This window comes from Gossypium hirsutum, chromosome A07 (genome assembly GCF_007990345.1).
Source record: "Gossypium hirsutum isolate 1008001.06 chromosome A07, Gossypium_hirsutum_v2.1, whole genome shotgun sequence".
NCBI classification, from domain to species: domain Eukaryota; kingdom Viridiplantae; phylum Streptophyta; class Magnoliopsida; order Malvales; family Malvaceae; genus Gossypium; species Gossypium hirsutum.
The window spans coordinates 65,633,953-65,656,836 of record NC_053430.1 but is presented as its reverse complement, the minus strand read 5'-3'; the positions used below and the strand labels follow the sequence as shown (position 1 = coordinate 65,656,836).

At 32.9% G+C, this 22,884-nt stretch overlaps 1 protein-coding gene across 1 annotated transcript; it reads left to right on the top strand.

The window, feature by feature from the left end:
* The first annotated feature begins 19,826 nt into the window (after window positions 1-19,826).
* Window positions 19,827-20,732, top strand: LOC107938920 (40S ribosomal protein S27-2). Its single transcript, XM_016872180.2, has 4 exons — window positions 19,827-19,981; window positions 20,141-20,242; window positions 20,340-20,368; window positions 20,460-20,732. Exons 1-4 carry the CDS (start codon window positions 19,979-19,981, stop codon window positions 20,584-20,586), a joined length of 261 nt encoding a protein of 86 aa, XP_016727669.1. The 5' UTR covers window positions 19,827-19,978; the 3' UTR covers window positions 20,587-20,732.
* Window positions 20,733-22,884: the final 2,152 nt, after the last annotated feature.

Here is a 22,884-nt window from a genome sequence, read left to right as displayed (position 1 = left end):
AAAAACAGTTCCTGTAATAGCCTAAATTTTCAGTGGTGTCGGAACAGTGATTCGAGATCACTAAATCCGACAAATGAGTAGAAAATATTAATAATTTAGTGAATATAAGTTAAGTGTGAAGTTAGGAAAATTTTTGAAATAGCGAATAGTGTACTAGAAATAAAAATTAAATTAGAATCGGAAACGAGATATCGAGAGTTTGAAAATTTTTAAAAGGAGCCATAAATATTTTTATAAATATTTATGGAGTGTTAATAAGTTAGTATTAAAGTTTCGTCAAGAAATTTTAAAGTTTCGATAGTTAATTGAATAAAAAGGATTAAATTGTAACAAATGTAAAATTATGAGAAATGATTAAATAGCTTAAATGATAAAAGAAAGAGGGTTTAAAAGGCAAATAGACCCAAGTTCTATTTGGGCTGGACGGCAAGGTGCATGAAATCAGCAGGAAAATTGATGAATTAAGGGTAAAATTGGAATATTGCAAAATTTACTTAATAAACTAGGACTAAAGTGGAATTATCTAGAATTCTCTTTATTTTTCTGCATTCTCATCAGCAAAAACGCAATAGAAGGGTTTTCTTAAGCTGGTTTTTCATATTTTTACTGCAAGTAAGTTCAATTCTTGATTATTTCTTGAATTTTTTATGTTTTTATGACTTTTACAACTAGGTCCACTTGTTGAATTCATTAGTTTTTGATTTTATGAAAGAAATTGGAAGTTGTTATGAATATGTGTTGGAAGTATATGATGATTTAGCATGGAATTAGAGTTTCAAATTGTTTATATGCTGATTTTATTGAAAGAATTGAATAGAAAGTGAATGTTTGGGAGCTAATGGTGAAAGAGTTTGAAGTTAGGGTTTTATGTGGAAATTATGAATTTAAATAATTGTGAAATAACTTATAATGTCTAGGTAAAGCATTAATTGGGAAAAATTAGCTTCATTGAGGGATTAATTGAGCAAGGACTGAATTGTATGAACTGTGAAATTTGGGGCAAAAACCGAAATCAACATTTACACTAAAACAGTTTTGGACAGCAGCAGTAGTCTAAATTTGAAAAATCACCATAAATTTTAGAAATCGAATTAGAAGATGAAAAAAATATGAAATTAAATCTTATTGAGTCTAGTTTCTCATAGAAGAAACGGTGTAAGCAACGGAATTGTAGATCATGAGATATAATAGATTTTGTGAGACAATGTCAGAATGATTTCGGGTTCCCCTGTTCTGACTTTAGAAAATCATAAAAAATTGGAGAAAAATAATTAGGGACTTAAATTTATATTTTTAAAATCCTTAATGAGTCTATTTTCAATATAAACAAACATGGACATCATCTAAATTCTGTAAAAAGAGATAATTAATTTTTAGTGAAGAAGGGTCGGAATTGTCAGACAGCAGAACAGGGGTGACTTTAAAGAATAAACTGTACTTATTGGCTAAACCAAAAATTATAAAAATTTTATGATAAAATTATAAGATATATGAGTCTAGTTTCAGGGAAAATTAGCGGATCCTAATTTGGAGTTCTGTAGCTAAAGATAAAAATAATTTAGTGACTATGGCACCGATGGACAGCATTGGAATATACATAAGTAAACAATTAAATTATAGATAATATTACTTAAAAGCGGGTTGAAGATGAAGTCAATACTGATAAGTGAAGATTTTACAATGATAGATCGAGAACCCGAAGCAAGTCGAGGAAAAGAAAAAGTAGCTGATTAGTCCCTGAACTTTCACAAATTTTACAAATCGACCCAGGTAAGTTCATATGGTTGAAGTTTAATGATTATATGTAAATTTTATGAATTATATAATGTATGATGAAATATATTTATTGATGAATAGAGAATAAAATAACAACCCGAAAATCAAATAAATGATCAAATTGAGAGGAACGTCGGATTTGAGTACTTCTGATCAGTGACAAGTGATAAGTGGTAGCCTCAGCTACACTTATCTGATCAGTGATAAGTGACAAGTGATAAGTGGTAGCTTTAGCTACACTTATCTGATCAGTGACAAGTGATAAGTGATAAGTGGTAGCTTTAGCTACACTTATATGATCAGTGACAAGTGATAAATGTGATCAGTGTAAGACCGTGGCAGGACTATGACTTCAAAAAGTGATAAGTGATCATACACAAGACCATAGTTATACTATGGCAAAGTGAAAGTGAAGTACTCGATTTTCCGTAACTGTTCCCTAATTTGGTTGAAGAATGATATGTGACAAACGGGCCCAAAAGAATTAAAGGAAATGGATGAGTGGTAGTAAGTTTATACAAGGGAACTCACCAATGACTGTGGTTGACAGGTGAACTTAATAGTTGTGTATATTGTATAAGTGTATAAATATTTGGTAAGATTTATGTTTTATGCCTATGAACTTACTAAGCTTCTATAAGCTTACTTGAATGTATTCAATGTCTCTTGTAGATTGACGTGGAAGAATGCAGAGGATCACACTATCCAGATTATCTCCGGTAGCTTTTGTAAATTTCCTTTTTGATTTATATGGCATGTATAAGGTTTGATGATTATATAAATACTAAGACTTGTTTAATGAATATACATTAAAGTAAAGAATGATAAATATGTTAAATAGTATAATTATAATAGTAGTATAATTTGGTATCAAATTGATTGAAATGAATTGGTTGGTTGGATTGGTCTCGGTTTTAAAATTTGCAGGGAATGTTAGATATTTATAAAGGGGTTATATTGAGCAAAAAAAAAAGAAACTTTGGGATTTTGCGAAAAATTCCCTATGGTTCGATTTAATTCTGGTTTGGTCTCGAAGTATGTTTTGGGCTTTGGAGGCCATCTAAAGGACGCCATGACATGTTTTAGTAAATGAATAGTATTTAACTTGTATTAATGGAAAATTAATTCGATAAACTCTGGCAATGCCTCCTACCCTATTCCAGTGACGAATACGGGTAAGGAGTGTTACAGTTCCTTTGCAATGCAGCGGAACCTAGGGAACAATATCAAGTTTTACTTAAGACCGATATCATGCATTATCTGGTTATTATGCTTGAGTAATCCATGCATACAAAATTCCTAAAAGAAAAGTTACCAAGCCATAGACCACAAATAATTAAAAATTACAAGCCAAAACCAATAAATACTTAGTAATACTTATTAAAAATACTTTGAGGTCTAAAATGATTCTCCGAATGTCGAGTCCGGTCCTAATTTTGAGGTTCACCTAAAAAGTTAAACACTATTAAGGGTAGAGCTTATGAAAAGCTCAGTGTGAGTCGAACAATTATTTAAACAGACAAAAACATCAAATACAATGAAACATATTAGCATTAACAGAAGAAAACAGAACCATCATAGGAATTTCATATCATTACATAGCCACTATCAAATTGATGTCAAACGGTGTATGAGCATGGGACATCATTCATATGAGTAACAATCAGTAATTTTGATACCATTCAATACAACACATATTATAAATCAATAACATTCGAATATGTCGTGAGCATGATGTAGTGCAAAAAGGTTCCTACCCATCCCATTCGCTACACACCACGAGTTCCCCAGAACCCGTCATTCGAACTTAGAAACATTATGGGCTTTTGCCCATTGTGGTTAAAACCACCGATAACAATATGCAGAAAATTTAGCTAGTAAAAATGAAGACAAGCTGCCAATAAAAATGTGATAAATTGTCATTCCCCTCGGTACTCCAGGAGCAGTGACTCACTACAAATAATACAAACTTAATATGCCACCGATGCTCCACGGAACTCCTCCGTTAACCACAAAATCCCAACCCAAGCATATGCAATATGTCATACAATCTCATACATAATCATATTTTAATACTTTTCACATTCATTTGACATGTTCGGCATGTCCTCAATGATCACATACTTTCAATAAGGGGAAGCAATGTTCCAATCTTTCAAATTACCATTGTGTTGGTATCAATCAAGATCGTTAAATTTCACATACTTTACGGATTTTCATTGTGCATAAATAACACCCTTTTCAGTACACAATATAACAAATATCTCATACGTTTAAATCATACGTAAGCTTAATATCTCAACACATTATATCATTCAGTCAAACATTCTCATATCTCATAACTCAAATATGCAATTACAAACTCAATCAAACACTCATACAATCAAACTAGCAATTTTGCCAACATGTCAATATTTTAAGGCTCGAAACATACCTAGTTCGGCCACTCACAAAATCAATAATTCAGCTATTAAGCTAATCCAATCAACAAGCTAATTTATCAAATATAACATGATATTTAACATTTTCAAACAATTTTATGAGTTTAGGAACCACACCTTATTTTTCGTTTCTTCGCAGCACATTAGCGAATCTTCCAATTTTCCTTAAAATTCTTTACACGAACCTAAACCAAAATTCAATATAAATAAAATAAATTTACCATTAAACCAGCCTCCAAACACCCTTTAACATCCCAAATTAGGGTCTAGTCAAAATAGTAGTTTTGATACCACAAATCCGAAATAGAAATAATTGTTCTTTATATTTTTGAAGTTGTCATCAACCGATCTAGCTATTTCTACCATTATTTTGAGCTAGGGTTCATGTATGAAATTTGACCCATGTGTGACGTAGTTTTATTTTGATGTTTAATGGAGGAATATGAATGTTTGATGTGTGATAAACATCTTTTGCTAAGTAATTTTTAGTGAAAACACCTAAAAAGGACTTGTTTGTAAAATGTGTAAAAATGAGTAGTAGAAATGTGAAATAAAGGAAGATATGGGCTGATATGAGATGGAATATGAATCGACTAGGTTGTATAACCAAGAAATTTCACGCATTTTATTTTACGAGCCTAGGGACTAAAGTGTAAATAAGTGAAAAGTTAGGGGTAAAAAGGTAATTCTACCTAAGCATGTGTTATGGGTCGATATGAGTAATGTGTGTATTGAACAAGTTAAATTTTGCATTATAGATTAAGAAAAACACGATCTAGTCTTGATCAAGGGAAAAACAAAGTTTACGAAGATTAGGCTCGTTTCTATCATTTTGTACCGAGGTAAGTTCATTTGCAAATTATGTAACATGTACCATACTTTAAATGCTTAATATTGCATGTATGGTAAGTATATATATTTAATGTGATGTTGTACCATGTACTTAAATGCTTACATATTATTATGAATGATGCTTTGATTATTTCATGAGTATGTGATTGATGCTATGAGTATTGAAATTGACATTACTAGCAAGCTCAACGAAAATGTGATGTCGAAGAATCTCGTTTGAACCTTAGGAATAGTTTAGGATACAAGTGACATGTCACTAGGAGTTGTGAAATCTGAACTCATTGAGTTGGTCTGAGTTCATGATTTATGTGACATCCGAACTCATTGAGTTGTGTCTGAGTTCGTGACATGTATGACACATGTTTTGGCATCCGGGTGCTGGTCTCGTATATGCTATTAATGGTGAGCTAGTCTGAAATGTTTTGTGGATACTTGACAGCCTATATAAGTAGTCCCGTGAGTAGCTCGTAAGCTAGCAAAATGTGGTCTGATATATGAAGTAACATTGGCTACATATGAGGCATTTAGGTGCAAGCTTCCGATGTATCCGATAGTATTCTGAGTGTTCAACGGGTAGTTCAAAAGAAGTTTAATGAGTAATCGAAACGATCACATCAAGGCTAGCAAGTAAGTTACTATGTGCAAGTTGGCACAGGTATTTACATCGAACTCATGGGAATTACATAAAATATGATAAGCTCGTAGTAAGAACATGTATATATATAAGGAATAAGTTCATGGGATTTGATAAATGCAAGATTATGTTCGTTATATTAAATGCATGATTTATGCTTGTTTAAGTTGCATTTTACTTACATGTAAACTTACTAAGCTTTATGCTTACCCCTTTCCTTTCCATCTCTTATAGTTCTGCCAAGCTAGCTCGAGAATCGGAGGATGTCGGAGACACGATCACACTATCAATTAAACATTTGGGTATAGTTAGTTTCATCATTTTAGATATGGTATGTATAGGGACTTGGTCTTTTTGTTATGTATCATATTGATTAGCCAAAAGTGTTGGCTCATGATGTTATTGTGGTTATTTTGTATACGACCATGAGAGGTGGCTCATATTGATTATTTTGGGTTGTAATCCTATTTATTGATGCATGCATGTAAATGTGTTTATGCTTGAATGTGGTTATGGTTGATTATGGTTGATGAGTGAGATGGATGGCATGTACGTTTGGAGTATAGGATATGATTAATGTGTATACAATAAATGTGGTGCAAAGGTATAACTTGAGAATAGGTTAACAAGGATGATAGAAAAATATGAAATTGGTGTGAAATGTCATATGAAAGCATGATAGTTGAATAGGTGAAATGTTGACATTATCAAGTTACAAATTAACTATGATTGTGAATGTTTGAGTAAGTAAATGTGCCATGTTACATGCCATGAAATGAGTATAAGTATGTGAGTGTTTGAGGGTGGCAAATGGCTTGGAAAATAGCCTATAAATTGTCCACACGGTTAGACACACAGGCATATGTCTTGGCCATGTGTGACACATGGTCTGTCCAATGGGCGTATGATCCGGCCATGTGTCCCTTGCACCCTAATCATGCAAAAAAAAAGCCCAGTAGTAAACACACGGGCAGAGACACGGCCGTGTGTCTCAGCCATTTGAAAGACACGGCCTTAGGACATGGGCGTGTGCCCCGACCGTATGAAGTCTGCACTTAATTTTTTGGAATTTAATTCACCACACGGTCTGATCACACGGGCATGTGGCTTGGCCGTGTGACCTTATTTTGTTGATGATATCATAGTCAGAGAGTTACACGGGCGTGTCCCGAGTCACACGGGCGTGTCTTGAGTCACACAGGCGTATGTGACCACACGGCCTACCAACACGGGTGTGTGACTCTCCAAAGTAGGAAAATTTTTCTAAGTTATTCCGAGGTCCCAAAATTTTTCAGATTAGTTCTGAATCACCTTCTATGTATGTTTTGGGCCTTTTAGGCCCTTATAGGGGACAATTTGCATGAAATTGAAAAGTTTTAAATCTGAACAAAATTTTATGGCTCAGTTTGTGTGAATGTTTATATTTTAGTCCAGTAACACCTCGAACCCTGTCCGGTGTCAGATACAGGCAAGGGATGTTACACACCCACTTATGAGTTCAAACCAATTGTTGAAATAACTATTTTATGAATCTAAACTAGTTAGGTTCGTTACACTATATCGATGCGAACCGTATGTACAATCGTTCTTCGCCTTTAAAGATGATTTGGGGCATTTGGGTCAGAACCTAATTCAATAATATACTAGAAAATAAGTAGCTAATTAATGATTAAATTCTTTCATTTAATAAATATTAAATTCCTTCATTTAATCAATGTTAAATTCCTTCATTTAATCAATTCATGACCTTTACCCAACAACTATGTCGAAATAACAAACTAGTTACCCTTAATTGCACTTACACTTCACGATTTGTGGGTTTCAAATGGCCAATCGATCAAGAACATTTTTCCCTAATTGAAATGGGTTTAAAAGCTGATTAGAAGGGCTCAAGAACTCAAATTAAGGCTGAAAAAGTGTAAGTAAGAACCAAGAAACAAAACAGCCCCCTTTCTTGCACATAGGCGCACGCACCACCACCCATGGTGGCCAAAATTGGGACTGAATTTTAAAACATTTTGAGATCTCATTAAAATATGGAAAAATACCTTTGAAATCATTTAAAATCCCCCAAATTCCAGATCTGAAAATTTTGGTTTTTAATTGACAAAATTAATCAAGAAATTAAAGAGAAAAGAGACCTTACCCAAGCTAGTCGAGAGAAACGGCAATGGCACTTTCTTGGCAATGTTCGGGATTGATCTTGGAGTTCAAGATTTCAGATTTGGGGTTGATTTTAAAGAGGAAAAATTACAGCAATATGGTTGGGAATATTTTAACAAATCTTGTGGCAAAAAGAAAAAAAGAAAGAGATGGTAAAACTAGGTGTAGGCGACAACAACAATGGAGGAAAGGAAAAAAAAAATTAAAATCAAAGAGAAGGAGAGGAACGGCTAAGGCAATGAGGAGGATGATTAAAGGCTGATTATTAGTGAAAATTTAATATTTATATCTAGGCTTGGATGACCCACACATTAAAATAAGGGGTTTTTGTAAAAAAATTAAATTATTTGCATAGGAATGGAATTGAAGTTAGGACCTCAAAGATAAATTCACTAATGTTTAACCATCAAACCAATAACTCATTCTTGATATAATTTTGAAATATTTATTTTAAAAAATAAGACATGTCACAAACTAGGGTTTAAGGAAAAATTTGCAAAATAATAAAAATAGTGAGAGAGAAGGGATTTGAACTTGGATTTAAGGAACATTTCATTAATGCTTAACCAATAAACCAATACCTCATTTATTTTTAAAAATGCATAGACAACCTCAAAAATTAAGGCATCACCACTCTATCTTGATTCACAAACCCAATTCTACTAAACCCTAATTTTTGGGATGTTATAGCATTCAAAATTGGTAATTATTCTGATAAGGTTTGGTGTGATGTAGTTCCCATGCATCTCGTCCATTTGCTTCTTGGAAGACCATGGAAATATGATCTATTGTGGTACACCATGACAAATTGAACCGTTACTCCCTTGTGTTTAAAGGAAAAAAAATACTCTTTACCCCTTTGGTGCCCAAAGATGTGTATAAGGACCAATTGAAAATGATGAAATTCTGAGAGATGATTAAGGGGAAAGAAAAAATTGAAAAGACAGAGAGAAAAGAGACCTTAAGTGATAAAAGTCTACTTGATGGTCCACTTTTGGTGAGTGAAAATAAATTTGAGGTAAAAATGGAGAGTTACCAAATGGAAAAAAAATGAAAAGAAAGAAAATATCCATGCAAAAGTGAGGAATAATTATGTTTTAACTAACCATAACTCGAATTTGTTTAGTGATGTTTCTTTATTACAAGATTTCAAGGATCCATTAACAGACTGCTAATTACATTACTCTACCATTAATAAAAAAATTTACATGTGGAAGAGAGGTAAGTTGAACATTGATAATTCTACACAAGTGCTACAAGTTAAAAAAAAGTGAGGATACATTGGTAATTGAAACATGTAGGCATACCTTGAATGTTTTTTTATGAGTATGCTACTGATTTTGTTTGTAAAATATTTCCTTACAACATGTTTTCTCGTTGGTCAAATTTTATTAAACCTTGGTCTGAAAGTTCAATTGATTTTATCAGTTTATCTAGTTATGTCAAGGTTACTTTTGTTGTATTCGATAGATTTATTAAAGAACTTTATGCATTTGATCTTGCAACAAAATTTTCTACCTTAGACTTTAAATATGAATTTTTACATAATAATATTAAACTTCTTAATTTTTATAATTATGTGAAATTCTTGACTCATCGTTGGAAATTCTTATGGATGACCATGCATATTCAAAGAAAGTTACAGGTTATTTTTTACTTGAAGACTCGTACTTCTTTGTTTAGTGTTGAAACCTCATTTTTTAAAGGAGACATACATGATCGAAGTTGATTTAAAAGATCAAAATAATATATTTGATCTCGGAGATAGTTTTAGCGCACAAGAAACCTTAGGTAAGTATCTTTTTCATTTTATTGTTAATTATTCTACTCCCTTTTTCTGTAACACCCTATACCCGGCTTGGTCGCCAAGCCCGAATATCAAGGTGCCACACCACCGTCTCATGTCAAAGATAACAAGTAAAAGCTCATTCTAAATGAAATGTCTTTCATATTATCATTCGTATAGGTTATTGATCAAACATATTCTTATTTATCAATTATACATGTTGAACATGCATCAAAAGAAACATGCATAAGGTCCATTTAACAAAATCTCAAAACCGTCACGTAGGTATCAATACTAATACTAGGGTATCGATATTTTCGTTAAGTGGTATCGATACCACCTGGAAAATGATACTAAACTTGCATTCTGTTTCTCGATTAAAAACCTAAAGTTTAGAAAATTATCGATACCTGTCATGAAATATCGATACTTTAAGCTTGAGAATCGATACTCGAGCAAAGGTATCGATACCAAATCTATATTCTAACTTCTTGCACGTCTCAAAACATAGAGGTATCAATTTTAAATCCCCGAATACCTCTACTCTAGACCTAAAAAATATAGCATACATAAGCATTTAATCCATTCCATTTTAGTTCCTAAACATCATACATCAATTACTTCGACAAATAATCATTCAATGACCTAATTAACAGTTCAATATCGCAAAATTGTGTTCAAGCGAGTAACGTCAATCCATCATCATGTTCATGAACTCAAGCATAACAATATCATGTAATTCTTATAAACCGAGCCAAAAACCAGCAAAATGTCTAGAAGTTAACATGACTATATACAAGTCTACCACATTGCCTTATTCCCCAAAACATAAATAAATGTAGAACACATATGAAATAACAAATAGACTTGCTTGGATCACCTTGGAACCACACCGCTCACATTGGCACACTATTGATCTGCAATGGCTTAAAAGGAGTGGGTGAGCTCAACAAGCTCAGTGAATGCCTAGAATAACTACCATGTAAATAATTCATCAAGCATCAATGAAACAACCATATAGCACAACCTTAACAGTTCCAACTTTAGCGTCATAATATACTTACTCGTGCATTGTTTTCTAGTTCTTTTACATGGTAAACATATTCACTTTTAAGCATATACCATATTTCACATTTAGTCACCTAACATACAAGCATATATCACCATACTCATATAGTCTCATGATGTTTAGGCATGTGTCATAATACTCATAAAATCACATGACATTCAAGCATACACCATAATACTCTAAAACATCTTTATAGATAAATTGCATAATGGTCACATGTCATATAAACACATATCACAATACATATATATTCATAAGTTAAGACGATTTACATAGCAACCACATACTCATTTAGGCATACATCACGTTATACATATATACAACACACCAAATATAAACTCATAGAGTGAAACATATCCCAAAAGTGAAGCATAAAGCTAACACTCTCCTTATTTCCCCTCATATGCCTTGTTGAATGGAGCATAGCTCACATTCCCTTATCCCTCCAACATGTCCCAGGGCCTCAACACCTAAAATCACTATACATATAGGTGAGTACTCACAATCCTATGGCCAACTATATCCAATGGTTTCAAGATCACAAGGCCAAAATATTAGAAATCAAACACATATCACTTACCGATTATCCTTGAACTATCACTGCATATTTGCATCTTTAGAAAAACACTGTCATTAACACTTAACATATACATATCATGTACACATTTGCACTTTCACAACGGCTAACATAACCACATATCACATGTTGTAGCATATCATCTCAATTCACATATTTACAAACACATAAGCACATTGTTCACAAGATAGCATAGGTATGAGAAAGCTTACACTCAAAATTTATAGTTTAATCTACTGCCAAATTCCCAAATAACGCATTGAATCATGTCCACAAGTAATTATCCCAAACATTCACTGATTACGCTTTGACCTAAAAGCCGAAAGCTCAAACTAGTTTTTCCTTGCCTTTATCTCTATTCATAGAAGGTTCTATTGAATTTGAAACTTCAACACAATAAATTCACATAACAATACATCCAAAAATCAGCTAAGGACTCATTACAAGCATACGAAACATAAGCCATAACTAAGTTCTCATGTAACTGAAACTTATAACATAACAAACTTTAAATTTGAATATCTCAATCTATACTTAATCTTTTCACCTAAAACCAATTGTGTTCATCTTATAATTTACCTACAACTAATTCTCAACCTTTAAACTACACAAAACTACTCAATTCAAGATATTGACTTTTTCGACATGTTTTCTAGCTATTTTTTGAAAATTCATTAAAAATCAAGAAATCTTTAACGAAACTTCAAAGTAAGTTTAGAAACCTTCTAATCATGTTAAAAATAATTGAAAAACACGTTGAAACCATGTTTTTATGTAAAATCCTAAAAGTCGCCATTAAAGACCCGATTTCGACTTTTATTTAAAACATGTGTTTTAATGGCTAAGAATTCAGTTTAAGCAACTAGATATCATTTAAAACTCATAGAATGTTGAATGGTTACCTTCGATAGAAGAAAAATGAGCTTTGATGCTAATCTAGAAAAACCCACTTTTGGAGAATATGATGTAGATAATGAAATTTTTGGGTGATTTTCTTGGTTTTTATAGAAGTTTATAACCTAAGAGATGATAAAAATCAAAAGGAATTAGGATTTGGAGTTCAAAATTGATTAAAATAGCAAGAGAGAATCAATGGGCGACAAACACAAATTTAGGGAAGAGTTAACATGAAAAACAATAGGTGGGAAGAAGAAATAGGTTGGTTTTCTAAATTTTGGTCTAAATGCTTCTTAAAAACTCATAATTTTGACTCTTTCATAACTTAGTCCTTTTTCTAAAATTAAAGGTCTTTAAAACTCATTTTTAGAAATTGATTTAATGTTCTAAAAACCATAATTGAAAACATTATCGGTATGTCGTGTCACAAAATTCCAAACACTCTAGGGCTAAAATTCCTAAAATACCCCTAAAACTCTTAGGACCTATTTTAGGGTGTGACATTTTATTTTTGTGCAATTAAATTTTTTAGGACGAATTTTCCTGAGGAATGAGGGAATAATGCGAGTCTCAAGGCCCAATTTCAAACCTATGGATGTGATGGGCTCACGCTACCTCAAGGCCCAACAATTATGTCAAAAGGTGAAGCAAATCAAACCAAGATTTGATCAAAGACAAGATTCAAGTATGAATCTTTTTGAGGAAAGAGGGAATGATACATGCATGGATGGAATGAAATTTATTAATGTCAATTCAACCAAGTTGCCAATGTTTAAAATGAAAAGATTATTCAACTTTCGATGACTTTTTGGATAGGATTCAAGCACTTCTGGGTTAAGATGTCTTATGGCGTTCGAAGATCTATCTCTTAGATTCGAAATGCACTTTGAATCAATCAATTTTGTGTTCAAAAGCTCAATTTATGACCGTTTTAGTGAAGACTACGTGAGTAGAATTTCTGGACAAGATTATGACGGGAATTACAAGTTTTGGCCTTTTAGCTCGAGTTTAAATCATATTGGGTTCGGGTTTTGGGCTTAATTTTTATTATATATAAGCCTAATATTTTATTTTGTCAGTTCTTATTATTTTATTATTTTATTATTCTAAAATTTTAATAATTATTAAGTAGTTTAATTTATTTAGGAGTTTTATGTTAACAAGAAAGTTTTGTTTAAAACTATTTCTTGTTTAGATTAATTAGAGTTTTAGTATACTTTAGAGTTTTATTTAGATGTACTTAGCTAGTCTATATAAAGGCTTCTTCATTGTTCATTAAGGATACAATTGTTTTCATTAATAAAGTTTTCAACTCTAGGAGTTTTGTTTCTTTGAGCAAGATTTCTTTCTTGTGATTTTTAGAAGTAGTTTTCTTCTTGATTTTCTTAAGTGAATCATGGGAATTCATTCTTCACCCTTCAATTTGCCAAGGATTATTTCTTGGAGGATTGATTAGAGCTATTAATTGAGTTTGTTGGGATTTATATCTCAAATGGCTCAATTGGACATTTATCCTTCTATCCATCATATCCATCGGTTTAATCAATCCATCTTCCACTTTTAAATTTTGTCTATTTATTTATTTATTATTTTTTCTTAAATTTCTTCTTTTACTATTTTCGACTTCTTTAATACTAAATTGATTTATTTCTTCTTTTCAGATTAGATCCAAACCTTTCCTTTTCGAGTCAAACAACTTGAATTTGATTCGCTTCCGCCTTCATTCCATATCAAAATCTCAAATATATGTTTGTTTTATTGAAAATAACTTTTATAAAATATTTTCAAGAAATCAGCCAAACAACAATAAATATTTTACAGAGATTCATCCAAACACTAGAAAATATTAGCTTTTCTAGAAAAGTAAGTCATTTTCTAGAACTCATTTTCTAGAAGCCATTTTTAGAAAAACAAATGGAGCCTAAATATATTAGATCTAGTAGAATAATAAGATAAAGATATGAGCTTTGCTTGGGGACTTCCAATGTTAGAAGTGTTAGTAAAAGGGTATATGAATAGATTTTGACGGGCTTCAATGTTCTAAAGTAATAGTTGTTGATTTCGTGATGGGAGTCTGAATTTAGAGTTTTGTACTGCGATAGGTGAGAATCAAGTGAGTCTCCATACTGACTCATGCATTCATATTGTTCATATGAGATATTTCTGTGGTAATTGACCAGACTATGAAATAGAAATCAGAAAAGTATAGTTTTAATGTTTGCTGGGGTTTGCATGTACAGTTTGTATGGATGGATATGACAAGTTACAGTATGACACGTATGTGACTATATAATAGATTATTTAAGGATAGTTGTGGTTATGTGTTTGTTTTTTTGAGGATGTTAGATACATCTGGTATAGATCTTATGAGTTCAATTAATGTTATGGGAAGCATGATTGTGTATGTGTGTCTTAGGTGTGTGTTATGTAGTATGTTATATTAAGAGTCCATTTCTATCTTCATGATATTGTCTAAATAGGTCTATCAGGACTTCAAACATGAAATCTGAAAGGAAAAGTCCATGGCCATGACATCTTCTAAAAGGAACTAAAGGACAGTGATTACCCAATGCCTTACGCAACGTGAGTTTAGGCAAATCCATATTGTAAACACATTAGGAAAGGAAGCCTTTATTGCTAACACTAAAAATGAAGCCTTTGTGGCTAATTTGAAAAGGAAGCCTTTGTGACTAATTAGTGAAGCCTTTATGACTACCACTAAAAAGGAAGCCTTTATGGCTAATTCTGAAAAAGAAGGCTTTGTGGCGAACTCTGAAAAGAAAGGCTTTGTGGCAAACTCTGAAAAGGAAGCATTTGTGGCTAACTCTAAAAAGGAAGCCTTTTTGGTGAACACTAAAAATAAAGTCTTTATGGCAAACACTAAAAAAAAAGCCTTTGTGGCTAACTTTTAAAAGGAAGCCTTTGCAGCTAACACTGAAAAGGGAGCCTTTGTGGCGAACTTCGAAAGAATAGCCTCTGTGGCAAATTATGGTATGATAGCCTTTATGGCGCAATATGAAAGGAACTTCTTTGGGATGAAATATGAAAGGAACTTCTTTGTGGTGCAATATGAAAGAAATGCCTTTATGGTGCAATGTGAAAGGAACACCTATGTGGCTAATTATAAAAATAATAGCCTTTGTGGCAAATTATGAAAGAGTATCCTTCATGGTGAACTTTAAATGAGCTACCCTTGTTGTAACACCCCTAACCCGTATCCCTCGCCGGAACAAAGTTACGAAGCATTACCAGAGTTTACAGTACATTTATAGATAAATCATGTCAATCACTGTTCATTTTCCGAGATTATTCATGACGTCCCTTAAATGGACCTTCGAGGCCCAGTATGAGCATTGGAATCGAGTCGGGACTTAATCAGAAACTCTAAAAAATTTTCATGAATTTTCAAAAATTTTCCAAGGTGCAAGGGACACACCAGTGTGTTCTAAGGGACACGCCCGTGTGACCCTAGGACACGCCCGTGCTGCAGGCCGTGTTTGACACCATGTAACTCTCTAACTTGTGCCACATAGCCAGTCACACGCCCATGTGAGTAAGCTGTGTGATCAATTTAATTTTCAAAACTTAGGTGCAGGGTTCATATGGCCAAGACACACGCCCGTGTGGCACACACGACTGAGACACACGCCCCTGTCTCTGCCGTGTGCTCAATTTTGAGTATTATGTTTCTCAAATTTAAGGTACAGAGAACACACGACCTAACCACACGCCCATGTACCAGGCATGTGTCACACACTATCTAGACACACGCCCGTATGTCTGCCCTTGTGGACAAAATAAAGCCATTTCGAGCTTAATTTCTCAGCCAAAATCATACCAATGACCTGCACTAAAACTCACATCCAAATACCAACCATTTCAAGCATTTAAATTAAGCAAACTCTATTATTTAACATGGCATATCATTACATGCATACATGTTTATAATCTTAACTTGGTTTAGTCCATATGTTAGACATAATTTGATCAACTACTTAACATATATGTAGCTACCATTGTATGATGTTACAAGTATATCATAACAAACCATTACTAGCCATTCCAATGGCTAGATTACAAGCATCATTTTCAAGCCAGTAATGGCCAAGTTATCCTATACATGCCATTATACCAAAATGATTTCACTATATATATACCCAAAATAAACTAGTAGATAGTGTGATGATGCTCTACTGATCTCCAACCTTCGCGAGCTTCTGAGTACTATAAAATAGGGAAAATAAAACTAAGTAAGCATTACATGCTTAGTAAGTTCTATAACAGGAATTAAAACTTACCTACATACATTTATTAGCATTAAACATTCAATAACATGCATTTTCATCAATTTGGTAAATTTACCCATACACATACAGTCCATCAAACAAGTTAGTTACATAAGTGTTCAAACATTCATCAAGTAAGCATAGATGAGCTTATCATACTATATTCCTTCAAGACCTTATTCATTTCATCCCATAATTCTCTTATTATGCCAAGAGTTGTGTCCGTTGAATCATTGAAATTCTGATGGATACTCAAGTAGTACACTCAAGGTGTACGATTCAATAACCTGTCAATTCTTATTCAAGAGTACCCATTAGGGCACTTAATCAAAGAACGCACTCTCGAGCCAGTCCGGGCTAAATCCTTTATGTAACGTATGCTCAGAAGAGCTCAATTAGGATTACCAGTACAAATTAAATCCTAATTGTAACATATGCTAGAAAAGGAGTATATCAGGATTACCCGTTCAGGCTAAATCCTTTCTATAACGAGGTCAATAGGATTACTCATCCAAGCCAAATACCGACAGCAACAAATGCAGGACCTCATTCATTTCGGGAAAGCACATATATTCATTGGAATTCAATATTCAAATGGAACTTAACCCTTTTTCACCGTTTAAAGTATGTATTCAATTCTTCATTATAGCAATCAAACACTTTACATTAATATAATTCACATTCCATACAAACACAACATTCAATTTAACATATTTACATGCACGATTAAGTTACACGAACTTATCTCAACACTTGTTCACGTTTAAAAATCTACTAATCCGAAACTTTTTCTTTTCCTCAGTCTAATCTGGAATTTTTGTTGCCTGAATCTATATAAATGAATTTATTCAAATGGACTCAATTTACATCTTAGGCAAAATTACCATTTTTCCCCTAACTTTTCCATAAATTCCAATTCTGTCCCTAGGCTCGGAAAATGAAATTTATGCAATTTTCCCCTATTCCAATCCTAATCGAAATTTCAATATACAATTTACAGCACATATATTCTATAAATTTTAGAAATTTTATTCAATTTTCACAACTTTACATTGTAGTCCTTAAATCGTGTTTCCATCAAAAATTACTTTGTAAAAGTTGTTTATCTATCAACAACCTTTCATTTTCTACCACAAATTTCAAATTTTCAGCATATTCATCCACGACCTAATTTCCATACTTTGATAACTTTTCAAATTGATCCCCCAAATAGATATATTAAGCTATCCTGGTTCTAAAAATATCAAAAATACTAAAAGCAAGACAAGAAAACTTACCCAATTAAGCCAAGAAAGTTTCATCTCTCTCTCCTACGGTTTCCACATATTTTGGGGCTGAAGATGATATAAAATAAGATAATAATTCTTTTATCATCTTTTAATTAATTAAATTATTTTAATTTCCAATTTAGTCCTTACCCTTTTTCTAAATTTCCATGGATGAGTGACCAAAATATCTACATACTTTTCTTTAATGGTCTAATTACCATATAAGAACCTCAAGTTTTGAATTCCATAGCTATTTAATCCTTCTAGCTACTAGAATTTAACTTTTTCATTTTATACGATTCAGTCCATCCCGTAATTAAGCACCTAATCGATAAAATTTTTCTTATCAAAATTTTCATATGACATTTCTAAGATAATATGGACCATGTAATAAAATTAAAATTAAATTTTATTTTTGGCTCGGATTTGTGGTCCCGAAACCACTGTTCCGATTTTATTGAAATTAGGCTATTTGACACAATCAATCTGGCTTTTAAATGTAATCGGAACACAATCAGCAAGGCATGAGTTATATATTAATTATACGGTGAAGTATCACATAGGACTATGAATTTATTGGAAGTATTGAATTGTGGAGATATAGAGAAATAAGGAATTATTATAGAAAATTTAGAATAAGGATTTGAATTTGTACATTTGAAGAAGGTATCGATCATTTGCGCACATGATCATTCTTGAATTATGGTGAAGCGATGGCTTAGAGTTAAGTATGCTACAGTAATAGTGTTTCAATTATGTTGATCTTGCAAAGAAAATGGAAAAAGACTTATAAATGTTCGACGAAGGACATGCGTGATGTATCGAAGACCCTAATGGAAAATGAAATGATTTCTGAGTAAAGCATGATATCTATAATGTATAAATAATGGAATTTAATGGAAGTAATCGCCAGAAATAGGTATTGTATTGTGTAAATACCACATAGGTAACTGTTATATTCCTCACTAAGTTCTTATGAACTTATCCGTGTGTGTTATATTACAGGTTTGAGTGAGAGGCTGCGCTAGGAGGGGCGATACCAAGACTACACCTAATTAGTGGCGTATCAGGCTATTATGCATAAAGAGCCAGATAGTTGATATGTTCCTTAGAATTCGTATTTTAAGTATAATCGTGATAAGTTAGATTTTTTAAAAAAAATTAGAAATCATTGTACCTTAGTTACCATGTGTTGCAAATATACTTATTGAACATAATTATGTATTTAGTTTGAAATTTGCAAGTAAATAAGTTGTAATAATTTATTGAAATTTGTATATGTAGTTTTAAGTTTTTGTCTATATTAGTGTGATAATACCTAAGATTTGGGTCCGGTTAATTGGATCAGGTTGAGGGTGTGATAGATTTTCTCTTGCTTGCTAAACTATCTTTAAAAATTAGCTCTGATACCAATTGTTTGCTCGATAACTTAATCAAAATAGCCAATAGGGGGTGAATTAACCTTTTAAAAAATTTAGTGGAAGCAAAGAAACAATAAGAAACAATGGACGCAACGATTTAGAATGGTTTGGCCTCAATTGCTTACTTTACTACCTTAGCTTTTCACAGCTAAAGATTTTCTCAAATTCACTAATTTGATCTACCTTTGAGAACAATGTTTAACTTTACAACTTCCTTAAGATTTCTATCCAAATCTTAAGACATAAACTCTCTCAAGCATAAATAAATAAGCAAAAAAATAAATAATCCTTATAAGATCAGTGTATTTGTCAATTAAATATAAAGACAAATAAAAACATTTGAGCTAATATATTATTCTAAATCTTCTTACTTTTTAAATTTAAAAATCCCAAATATATAATTTATGTTGTTAGCATTTTTATCAAATCTTCTCAACTTAATATATTGATTAAATTATACTCAAATGATTGTTATATAATTAACGAAAAATATATATATTAAATTAACAAATTTTGATTAAAAATACTAATGATATTAATAATTAAACTATGAGCTTCAAATTGAAAAGAAAAATGAAAGAACTTAAATTTTGAAGTATAGAACATAAATTTCTAATACGTAAAAGTATAGGCTATCAATATATTTTGACTTTTCATCTTATAAAGCTACACACATTTAAAGTCCACATAAAGGGCCCCACGAGTTAAGCCCTAAAATCCTTTCAGAGCGCTCTCCCTTTAAGCTTTTTCGCTAAATAGCTTCGAAGACACTAGCTATTAGCGCCGCACCCCCCTTCCAATTGCGAACATGGTAAATCTCCTCTCGCTATTTCTTCTATACTTCACCTTAGAGAATTTTCAGTTACTCAATTTCATGTTATATTGATTTTCAGGATTTTTTTTTTGTATTTTCCTGTAATGTTTTAGCAATAATATCTTATTTGAGTTGTTTCTTTTGGTGTAATTTTAGGTTCTTCAGAACGACATCGACTTGCTGAATCCTCCGGCCGAGCTTGAGAAGAAGAAGCACAAGCTAAAGCGTCTAGTTCAGTCTCCCAATTCCTTCTTCATGGTAATATATTTAAGCTTTTATTTCATTGTATTTTTTTTTTCATTTCATGACTTATTTGTGTACATGGTTGATTTACTTGGTTATTTCTCTCTCTCAGGATGTTAAATGTCAGGGCTGCTTCAACATGTAAGTTTAAAATGGATTTTAGATTTGATGGATTTAAATAAGGGTTATTTCAATTTTTAATTTCTGGGTTTTACTTGTTTGTCTTTGGCAGAACGACCGTATTTAGCCACTCTCAAACTGTGGTAGTTTGCGGTAATTGCCAGACAGTTTTATGCCAGCCTACTGGTGGTAGAGCCAGACTCACCGAAGGCTGCTCGTTCAGGAAAAAGGGTGACTAATTCTGATGGCTCTGACTAGAAGAATTTCTTTTTTAGGTGTTAAAATCTAATTAGTTTTAGTAGGAACAACATTAAGGATTTAAAAAGACTGTTATTGTTCTTGATGTATTGGATTTTTTTTAATGAATGTTTTGAGTTGTATTTAATTGGTTTCCTGATCTTGACTTAAGCATTTATGCTTTCTTTTGACTATGTTGGAATTTGATCAAAGTTGTTCAAGCTTCTAACTATATGCTTTACCTTATAGAAGACTCTTTGGATTGGAATGACAAATTTTGATTTAGTATCAAGGTGGTGATTGACACATAGTGGGGACTTATGTTGGTTGAGATCATGAAGTTACTAATTGATTGGATTACAATATTGTTATGGTCGATGTTATTCAGATTTGGTTGTGATTGTTACAAATGGGTATGTTTATTTGCATCTATTCAAGCGTGATGCACAAGAATGCTAGTAGCTATTTGCTGCCTGATAAGTAGCATGCAGAGAAAGCTCACTCATTTGATTTTTTTAAATTCTTCCAAATTTTAACTTTTAACACAATCTGAATACCTTTATTGATGCCCCAGTTTTTTTCTACTAATACATGCCTGGGATACTAAGACCATGTTTGGTTGAATGGGAATGAAACATTCATTTAGGCCTAATTCACTGGACCTATAACAAAGCCTTTATTTTGGTTCATTGTCTTGGGTTATTATAGGTGTTGTTTACGTCGTTCTTTCAGTAGGTGTTTTCCATTATTGCCACGTTATTTATTTATTTTTTGTAATTCACCATCATGCCTTTACTATGCATCGGATTCATCATATACCTACAAACAATTAATCTCTTCTACATTGAAACTCTTTTTATGTCATGGGGCTAGATTTTTTGTCTTGCAAGCCTTACGAGCTTAGGCGATTTCTTCACTATAAATGCGCCTAAGTCAACCTACTCTCGGGAAAGGAGAATTCTTGTAGAAATTCTTTAAGGCATTGAAACAAAGTGGAAGTAATCTCTTAAAAAGGAAGAAGTTATGAACAAAGAAACCCATAAAGACAGTGCATACCAAGTGTGTAAGTAAATGTTCTCAAATATTCTTTTAACTTAGAAAGAATGAAGTGATTATAAATGAAGTGGAGACTTTTATTTATAGTTGAGTTCTCACAGATCCAACAATATAGATCAAATTACATCAATGACTGAGATTAGTTTTAATTTACAATAGGAGAGTCCTAAGTGATTTAAATTGTAATGTTTTTCCTTTAAGATTTACAAGAATTATCTTGGTAAAATACAATTTACTAGTGTTCTAATTCAATTAGGATTCAAGTAGACGGGCCTTGAGTCCTTTCTAAGTGATGGGCCAGTCCCGACTGGTTGAATGACCTCAAGGGAACATGAAGCGTCTAAACTATGTGCACCAGTTATAGGCTCTTTTGCTCAACCCATGACATTGACATTCTCCCTCACCTATTCTTGCATCGCTTTCATCGTGTCCTCGGAATGGAATTACCATAAGGCTTTGGCAAGTTCCCAACTAGTACTCATGCCTCGCTATGTAGTACTTTCGTCGGATCACTTGATCTACCATGATGCATTCAACATCACGGTCATAGGAAACCTTTACCCCTATTGTTGCTCGTTTAAACTTGCATTGATTTGGATCCTCCTAATCCTTGTGGAATGGTTTAAGCATAATGACATGGAAAATCGAATGAACGTTGAGTTTTGCAGGCAACTCCAGTTTGTGGGCCACCTTGCCTACTCTCTTCAAAACTTTGAAAGGTCCCACATATCGTCACACAAGCTCCTAGCACAATCTAGTGTGGCGCAAAATCAAATGCATTTTAGTAAGGACTGGATCACCAACCTGGAACTGTACATCTTTGCGATTTTGATCAACTTACTTCTTGTTGCTCTTACTTGCCTTGTGTAGGCAAGCTCTGGCTAAGTCATTCTGCCTATGCCAATCTTTCGCAAATTGATAAGTTGTTGGATTCAGTCCTTCATAACGAGTCATAATGGCATTGGGTGTGAGTGGTTGCTGGCTTATCACTATCTCAAACGGACTTTGATTTGTAACCCCAGAATTGGGTCACATCAAACAACTTCGACTAGTCCCTCTGAGTGGCACTCACATAATGTTGAAGATAGACCTCCAATAAAGCATTTACTCTCTCGACTTGCCCATCAGTCTGCAGATGCATGCTAGTGGAAATGTTCAAGTTTGACTCCGTCAACTTGAATAGCTCTATCTAGAACCAACCCGAAAACCACCCGTCCCTGTAACACCCACGCTCAACCTGATCG

Excerpts from the sequence above, each read along its gene's own strand:
- LOC107938920 (XM_016872180.2), top strand. Across the intron at positions 20,243-20,339 it reads CTCCCAATTCCTTCTTCATG|GATGTTAAATGTCAGGGCTG; the intron begins GTAATATATTTA and ends TCTCTCTCTCAG. Across the intron at positions 20,369-20,459 it reads TGTCAGGGCTGCTTCAACAT|AACGACCGTATTTAGCCACT; the intron begins GTAAGTTTAAAA and ends TGTCTTTGGCAG.